Source organism: Paramisgurnus dabryanus, chromosome 3 (genome assembly GCF_030506205.2).
Source record: "Paramisgurnus dabryanus chromosome 3, PD_genome_1.1, whole genome shotgun sequence".
In the NCBI taxonomy this organism is placed as follows: Eukaryota; Metazoa; Chordata; class Actinopteri; order Cypriniformes; family Cobitidae; genus Paramisgurnus; species Paramisgurnus dabryanus.
Window position 1 is genome coordinate 23,068,922 of NC_133339.1, and position 9,898 is coordinate 23,078,819.

At 36.3% G+C, this 9,898-nt stretch overlaps 1 protein-coding gene across 3 annotated transcripts in view; it reads right to left on the reverse strand.

Moving 5' to 3' along the window:
* The window catches only part of cacnb1 (calcium channel, voltage-dependent, beta 1 subunit), a 33,460-nt gene extending 24,202 nt beyond the window's left edge, over positions 1-9,258 (reverse strand). For 2 of the 3 annotated variants that reach the window (XM_065280153.2, XM_065280147.2), the window contains exons 1-2: positions 8,950-9,256; positions 4,507-4,593 (exon numbers count right to left, since the gene is read on the reverse strand). In XM_065280153.2, the coding sequence (XP_065136225.1) occupies positions 4,507-4,593; positions 8,950-9,042 (180 nt within the window). In that variant the 5' untranslated portion in view covers positions 9,043-9,256. Of the gene's footprint in view, positions 1-4,506; positions 4,594-8,949 lie in introns of all 3 variants that reach the window. The other variant, XM_065280165.2, reaches the window with a different exon arrangement.
* Between the last annotated feature and the right edge of the window lie 640 nt (positions 9,259-9,898).

Below are 9,898 nucleotides of genomic sequence, written 5' to 3' on the forward strand. Positions count from 1 at the left end.
AGAAAATGTTTATATTTGACCCAAAAATTGGTTTGTCCTTTACCCAACGCTGAAAATAACCCAGTATGTGTATGTTTTAAGGAAACTTGTAATTGTTGATCTGACTGTCTACTCTTTGATGTATGGTTTGTGTTCCTGGAAGGAGAGACCGTACTCTCTCAAAATAAATTAACTCAAAATTCACAAGAAAAAAACAACTGACAAGGCTGTTGGTAGATTTTGGAGCTGACTCTGTTTCAGATGGTTACTGTAGAGTTGTTTCATAAACTAAGAGATGAGTTGAAACTATTTAAATAATTTATTATTTGATATTAATAATTAGATATTAATAACAGGCCAGATTGTTTTGAAACTTATTGTATTTTACTAAACACCTCATTTTAAATTAAGACGACTATGACGTTTATCACTATACCAATCCCTTGCTCTTGCTTATTTTTCATACATTCTACTTTTATTAAGATCAACAATAAAAAAAACACACAAACCACCTCATCCAAACCTGCACACGCACACATGTAGCGGAGCAGCTAGCGGGCAGCAGCTTTCGTGTGTCATCAGGTGTGACCGTGGCATAAAGGGATTTGTGAGGTGATGTTCTGTTGTGCAGCTGCCATTTGAAGCCATGATCAAACAAAGCAGCCAATCCTCAGAGAGCCAAAAAGCACTCAACCTCAGTGCCAAAATGACGGAGGACTTATCAGATGGTAGCAAAACTAATGGAAAATTAGAAAGCGATCCATCAGGAGAACCCACGGGGACACAGGGTCAATTATTCTGCTTCTCGTGCTAATAAACAGTGGCTTGAGAGCCACACCCCTTAACTCACAACAAAACCACATTGTGTGTGTGTGTGTGTACGCCGGTGATATATGACCCTAGCTGTTTGCCACCATACATTTTTGTCAGTGATCAACACATAGGCCTTCCAGCACACACACAACTATATAGACACGCTAATCCATTTGCTTCCTTCTCCTTCCTGACTGTGCAGCGTGCTGCTGGGAGATTCGGGACCTGGTCACCATGGCAACCTGGCCAGTATAACAGCATATATGTGTGTGTGTGTGTGTATGTTTGTTCATATGGGCATATGCGTGGGTGTGTATGAGAACAAGGCCTACACAGGTTTTCTTACTTTTAGCTGCCAAAGAGGGGGCAGATACACACAAAAATGTAGTATAGGGAGATGATAAATATTCATGAATCTTCAAGAACAACATCCTTAAAACTGACTAAGTTTCTTTGCCTCTTCTATCCTCAGATAACATTTACATAAATGACCACAAAAAGCATCATGTCATTATGCTTGTTACTTATACATTCTAGAAAGTTCACCACACACCTTAGCTTACAATATGAGTCAACTAAACAGTACGCAGTGGCAATTATGGGCAGTTAGAGTTTTATGGTAATCTAGATTTTAACATTTTGTGGACAAAATATTGTTGCAAAAATGTGACTCACTGTCACATGCTGAGATGTTGATTGATCATTTTGCTCTACAGTTGTACAGTGTACTGCATGGTTTTAGCACATTTATATGTGATGACGGAGTTGCTACAGTATGATGTTCTGGGTGATTTTAAGATGGTTGCTTATGAGACCAAGTCAATAGCGCCCACCCCAAGTCTTAATTAATTGAAAGAAAGTAATGATTGACAAAGTATGTACCACCAAATATGTACATGCATTGAACTGTTGGTAGAAATCATCAATGAATTTATTGTTATTTCATTATTATTAATCATATGTATATGAAGATGGGTGAGAATCAACCTTTTCAGTCACATTGGGGGACCTTGCTGTTAGCCCTGCTGTTACCCCTAAAGTTAGCCCTGCTGGCAGGCAAGAACGGGTATTTTACCATGACACCCCTGGTGGATGGGCAAATGTCATGTGGCAGGGGCTATTGCAAGAGCTTTGTGAGAGGAAGACCTATATAGTTTTTCAAATCGAGGGACATAATAAAACAAAGTATTAGTAAATTTTTTACACCTTTTGCGTGTTTGCAAACAGAGATGACGGTTTTTGTGGGCGGAGCCCAATTGGTGGTAGAAAGTGACAGCTTTGCAATAGCGTTTTAGTGTTAAACTGTGATTTTTTTATGGATCCAGTGTTCTGTCGAAGTCTGTTTCTCTTTAGTGTAATGTTTCTTACAGCGCAGTGTTTCCCATACATTGATTTATTTGTGGTGGCCCACCACGGAATCAACACTGGCCCCCACAAATAGAATTTTCATGATTCCCATACATTTTTATTTCACTATTTAAAACAGCTTAATTTGGCTTAAAATATAATTTGATATATAATACAGATCAAATACAGATACAGATCAAAGAGTAGAAGTGAAACATATTTCAGGTGCCAACACTAGATCAAACGGAAACACGACATGATGACGTCACATATATGCTAATTAGCGGGTGACATCATCACCACCACAGTCTCTTCAAAATCCTGTGGGAAACACTGTTATAGCGATTTCACCACGTTATGTTTATTTTTTAGATAAATTAATAGTTTAAATGTCTTGGCCACTGATATGTGTGCCTGTATGTAATGTATATGTATTGTTCTGTATTGGCAAATCAATTATTTTTACAGTATGAATCGCTAAAGTACATATAAGAGCAATACTATCATGTATTCTATATAATATATATGATAAATATTTCATTATTTTCCTGTTTTCTATTATTTCTTTCTTATATTTATAGCCTACGTATTTGCTCTAAAACTATTATAAAACTATTATGTTTACATACAAATTAATTTGTATGGGTCTGTTTGTATATTAATAAGACTTTACATTATGTGTGGGTGTGTTATATTGATATATTTATGCAAACATCATAATTTTTGAACAAACAGGAAGAAGACATATGCTAAGATATAAGTTAAAAAGAAGTAATAGAAAATGGAAAAATTATGAACTATTTAATAAATGGTGATATTATTGATATAATGAACCCATTAAAATCTTTAATCCTACTAAATAAATTATAAATGTAATGTGATGAAAACGCTATAAGAGACACATAGAGGGAACAGAGTTTGACAGAACACCGGACATCTTCTCTAATTATTTTCTATTCTAATTATTTATAGATTTCCAAATGATTTCATCACCCCAGTCTGTCCATTTAAAGGCTTATTGCAACTATAAACACCTACGTTTATCTTCAAATGTCTTCGATGACGGCATACTATAAAAATTGTCATCTTTTTGACATTCCTATTTTTACGCTCAACAGCACAACAAGACATTTCATATGAGTTTTATTGTTTGTTTCACTCGTGTCTAATTTATTTTCACTGTTTTTCTGCCACCACAGCTTGCAGTGATGTAACTGTGACGTCTACTCCCAAAAGGTCTATAGCACTTAAGGCTTAAGGCTAGTCTTAGATTAAAATACATGTTTGAGCTGTCTCAACTGAAAATAACTTGCACTGACAGATTTTAAAATATGCCAGTGCCATTGATTTGTCTCAGGATACACACCAGTGGCGTCTTTTCCCAAAGCATGTTTATTAAAGATGCTTTAAACATCTTAATTTAACTAAGGCCTAGTCCTGGCTTTAGCTAAGCTTTGTCTGTAAAACCAGGACTATTAGGTCATATGACCTCATTGAGCACACAGAGTGGCGTACAGTAATACAACTGCTTTTAGTTTAGTAACAAAAATAGGCCTTTTGTATCTTAAATCAACCTTTTTGTAAAAAAAACCCCTACTATTCCTATTGAGTATTCTGATAAAACAATAAGTCAGGAAGGAGATGTTAACCCGACCTTACGACCGATTGAGTTCACACACTGAAAATTGTAAGTAAGTAACAGTGGCGGCCGGTGACTTCTTTTTTCGAGGGTGCTCGATGCGAAGTTCGTCACAACATGTATGTTGCCTGTCATGTGTGTGGTTCCTTTTTTCAAAATATGTGTTCTGCGTGTCAAGCGATCCTGTGTGCATCACGTGTCTTGTCAAAATAAGTGCCTGCTGCAGACACGTCTAAATGGTTTGTGATCAAAGAGACGCTTGCGTTTGCTAGATACTCTCATAATCTCATGCGTAATCAGACTTTACTGTTAAGGGAGTGTCTTGCATGTATTTTGTGAACGTGAGGGTCTTTTTTATCATAAATGGTTTGCAGTAGGCACTTATTTTTACAAAACACGTGATGCAGATGGTTTACATGATGCCACAAACACATATTTTGAAAACGCAAACAACACACATGACACTCCGAACACTTATTTTGAATTAGTGCCCCTCGGATGAGCAGTCACGAGCCGCCACTGGTAAATAGAGTGTCCTGTAGGATAGAGTACATGTGGTGTGCTCTATCCTATGCTGTAACTTTGGTCAAATGTGGTAGGACAGAAATTTTGCATAGCTCAGGGGGATACTTAGTACACTACTGTACCACCATAATAATTATCTGACTTCTTATGCTGATGTATGAGTAACAGACCCAAGACATTTCTAAAAGAACTGGGTGTCCTACCTGTCGGACAAAGCTGTTGGAGGTTGTATCTGAGGAGGTGCTGCCATCTGAGCGCTTAAAACGACTCTTCCTTTTAGCATACTTCCCCTGAAAAATGAAACAATATGGAAGAATTAGGAGAAGTAAGACAGAACAGAGACTGATGTGTATGCATGCTCTTTCATACACATACAACACAAGTTGGCATATTTGGTTTATGGGGACACAATGCATTTTATACTATACAAACTGTATATTCTATTCCCCTAACCTACCCCAGTCCCTAACCCCAACCATCACAAAAACCTATTGGCTTTTATTTTAGAAAAAGTACTATTTAGTATGTTTTTTAGCTGTGAAGTTCATGGTGACATTTCCTGTGTCCCCGTAAACCATGTTTATAAACATGTCATTATACACTATTCATGTCTCTGTGAACCACACACACACACACACACACACACACACACACACACACACACACACACACGCACGCACGTTCTGGTTTCCATGTTTTTTGGGGACATTCCATAGACGTAATGCATTTTATTCTGTACAAACTGTATATTCTATTCCCCTTACCTGCCCCATTCCATAACCCCAACCATCACAGGAAACTGTCTGATACCTTAGATTTTCAAGAAACATCATTCTGTTTGATTTATTAGCTTGTTTCCTCATGGGGACATCAAAATGTCCCCACAAGGTCACAAAAATACTGGTATTCCTATCTTTGTGGGGACAATTGGTCCCCCCAACGTGATAATTACCCGGCCGCACACACACACACACACACACACACACACACACACACACACACACACACACACACACACAGACTGAATTCAATGTCCTGTCCTGCGTATGTGTCTAGAAATTATTACCCATAATTATTACTCATATCCACAGGTTTTCTCAGTAATCTGATTGGCCTGAACATTGGCCTGGCTGCCCTCAGAAAAAGCCTCTATGTGAAATTTATAGGCGCCAGACTCGGTTGCCATGGAGATCAGAAGGCAGCTAATTGGGTTTGGTGGCACTAAAAGACCCTGATGGAAAAGGCAACACTGTTACATGTTCAAAACCCACATTCACACAGATGCACACAAACCATCTTAAAAAAACATCTGCAAAACCGTCATTATTCTTTTTTTATCTGACCAACACCTTCACCTTTATATAAGGTGTCCTTAATGTAAATGTAAGTCTGGTCCGCATCAGCACACAATTTTGGTTTAAATAAGACATTATCAATTAATATTTAGGGGTTATACAGCGTTCAGACAGTTAACACTTCTATTATTGCTTCAAAATGCTAAATATCTCAAGGTAGTTGTGTAACATTTTGTATCTTATTAAATATAAAAAAGTTTTTTTCTTTAAGAATACCTATTTTATTGCTAAAAAACTTTATTTTGTGTATTTGGTATAATACAATGTGTTTGTGTGGTTTATGGCAAAAAAAAATATTTTCGACATACCGTAAATTTTTTTAGCTCTAGATTTTCCTCTCTTCTTGAAACGCAATGATTCATGTACAAAACTCTGTCCCTACTGTACTAATTATGCAAAAATTATTATTTCTTATAATCGATTAATCTATTGATTGTTAGAATGATTAATCGACTTATCATCGATTATTTGTCGACAACTAATCAGTAAGTTTTGAACGATTATTTAGCTTTATCAATTAGTTAAATTGTTAAGTTATACATATTCTAACTAATAAAATACTTTGAGCAGGTCATTCTCTTAAGTCTTCAGATTTCTGTCCAACTCAAATTACATGCTTTCTAAGCATTGTTAAAATATTCTGTTCTCTTTCAATAGAAAAAAATAATATTATTGTGATTGGCCTGAATACCTCTGACGTCAGCCGGAAATGTGACGCTCCTTACCATGTTTGAAAGATTCGTTCACAATTCGATGCTGACAGGAGTTAACTTGCAGTCTGAGTCCAAAGCGGGAGGAATTATGATAATGTCGGTCTTTTCCACTTAAAGCCCAGGAAGTAAACTGTTGCCTACAATCTGTGTATTTGTTGTAGTCCAAGAAAAGAGATTTATGTCAGAAACGATAACTTGTGTCATCGTTTACTTTAGGGTTTGTATCGTTAACATGCTAATAAACACTTCCACACCAAAGGAAATGTAAAATCATGAATTGGATCATTGGTGCTTTTTAAATATGTTGAGAAATTAAATTGTATTGAATACATCTTAAATTATATGCTCTAGCACCTACTTGTGGGTTTTAGATTCAATGAATATCTCCGTATGCACCCTTTCTTATTTAACTATATTATTGCAGTAAAATCAGTGAAAACTTAGATATCATACTCGCTCTATCAGTTTGACATTCACATACCCCATTAACATTAAGATTGTGCTCTGACTGCTCTAATTCTAAACACACAAAAAAAAATTGACGGAAACAAGCTTAGTACCAAAACCCCAGATCCAGTTTAATAATTCTAGCCCTATGTCTTACTAGTTCTCTCCACATCAGGACAATAACTTGGACTGATCACCAACTCTGTTGTGATTTAACACCTCTTCTCAAGCACAAGGCAGTTACAGAGATGAAGAGAAAAACAGCAGGTAGGAGAAAAAGTGATGAGAGAATAAAATTAATTTATTAAATAATCTGACTTTGTCTGACTAGAAAAAGATTTAGCAAGTGTATACCAAGCCGTTTCATATCACTGTCTCCAGAAAGATTAATAAAATATATGAATACATAATAAAAAATGAAATGAATACAACACGAAAGTAAGTTTGTACTCTTCAGTCAGAATTTCATTAAACAGATAAAACACGCATCAAACACACACAGGTTGCTTTAAAGAAACTCAGATCCTAATATCCTTCAATAGGAAATATGTGTGAAAGGCAGGAAATGGTTATATTCTACAAAAGCAGATCACAGAAAGGCCAACTAAATGTCAAGGGAGGGAGGTGGGATGTATTGCTATGGTGATGAGAGACTTCCTGTTGACAAACAACCTCTGAGTCTAATTGGGTAATTAAGGGGGGGAAGCTGTGCTAGAGGCGGGAGGAGGATTTTAGAGTTATTATGTGTAACGATTAGTTCATCACAGACGGAAGAAGAAAAGAGGCATAGGAAAGTCCAAAAATAAAATTTCTGTCATAATTTACTTACAAGTTGTTACAAACCTAACGCTATTTTATTATGAGACATAAAAGCAGATGTTAAGAAAAAATTTTACCATTACCTTTTCTTTTAAGGAAAAAAAAACGTAGCATTAACCTTGTGTTTCATACAAGAGAAAGTGACATGTCCAAAACAACATGAGGGTAAATAACTTTTTAAAAAAGTTCAACCAGTGTCCTTAAAGGAATAAATCTAAGCAAACTTCTCATTTATGATCTTTGACAAAAGTAATACTTAATACTAGCAAGCACACTTTTTCTGCCAACCAATTTGCTCACTTACACACAAGCACACTCCACACTCCACCTCCTCATAGTTATGTATAGATGTGATTCAGATAGAGCACATCTCCACAGCACAGGTCACAAACACATACGCACACATACAATTACGCTACTGGATTATATAAAACCCATTATATAAAAACAGCCCTAACATTAAGAAACACTATACTGAAATACAATAAAAAAACACCCAGACACAAAACTGAGTGGCATAGAATGGAACAGGTGTATGTTCACACATTATCACTGAGAAAGATACAGTGAGAAAAACTGATGGTATATTTGTACAAGGGTGTAGTTAGTACCTGTCCACTTTTGAGGTCACATGTGGGTGCAGTTTGCCCCCCCACACGATGAGGACAGAGACGCCATGTGATGACATCATAGTCTACAGTGTATTTCAGTATCATATGCAAATGTCTGATCCATGGACAATTGTAAATGAATTAACAACCTAAAGCGATTAATACGATGTTATAGATGACGTAATACCACACCGATATAATAGGCTCCTAAACCAACATTTTTAACTGAGGAAAAGATTTTTAGCTAAATTGTAATTTTGTTAAAAGTAATGCTTCGTAAGTTATCAACAGATAGATAGAAAGATAAATAAATAAATACTCGTTCCGTATGGACACGAACAAAAAAGTAAAAAGGGACACAACGAAATTGGTTACGAAATAATATTAGCTCGTTACTTAAAGAAGAAATACCCAGTTCTCATCAAACATATCTTCATACTCTGTAAAACAATGAAAATTTTTACAAAACAACTTTCTCCTCATGTCCTTATAACACGCGTCTAAAAGGCATTATGGAGAGCGAGAGCGTAAAGATGCAGTCTTGTTGCCAAGTAACGATTATATTAGCGTTCTGGGAGGGCGAATAATATTTTAAATAAACATAAATCTGTGTTTTGTTCAAATTAGTCGCTTTTTGATAGTAGGAAGATGGTGTGTATTTTGCTGTTGTCATTTGTTGCATGCACTAGTGTCGCTCTTACCTGAGCGTGAGAGCCGTGGTGGTCGAACATGTCCATCTGGATTTCCTGGGTTGAGGTGGAAGGCGTCCTGGACATAATACCCTCCTGTACCATTGATTTAAACTTTAAATTCGTTTTCTATTGTTTCATTTATATCCTGATTTTAGTTTATTACTCATGGTTAAAGGATAAAAGAAAAACAAAGGTGTTTTTTTCTCTTTCCGCCCCTTACAGATGGCTTGTCACTGCGATGTTGCGCTCCCGGCCCTTGGTGGCGTTGAACAGCAACCGTCCTCCTTTGCAAAAACACGGACCACAGTCTCCAGCTGTTCAGCAGAGGGACCAGACCCCGCCCTCCTACTCTCGTCTATCAATCAGCTATAAATTGGGCGGGTCTTACTGACTGTACTGGTACCCATTGGTTGATCAAATCGAAATTGCAATGAGATGGATGATGGAGCTTGATGACTGCTCTCATCCCCCACTACACTACATATGACCACACCCATTTCCTTTTGTGCCGTGCACAATTTTGTTGTCAAATTCACAAAACGTATTAACCTTATTTCGGTGCTGTAAAGGTCCATTGTCTAATAATAATAATAATAATAACAATTACAACAACTGCATTTTTAAATGATAAAACTTAATGTTAGATATTTACCCTTTAGATATAATTAATAAGGCACTGATATTGCACTTATTTACTGATGTACGCTTGTTGAGACTTGTTTTATTTCAAATATGTTACACCTTTTAAACTCATCTTATGTTCTACAGTTGAACATTTTATTATACAATAAATGATTGTGTTTTTTAGCATTTTCTTTATTCAACAGGTACAGTATGGCCGTTTCTCAATCCGAAGGCTGCATCCTCTGGAGGACGCATTTGCAGGCTGCATACATCATCAAGACTTTCTTATTTAAGAATATTAACAATTATAAAGTTGACTTTTATTCTTAGTTGA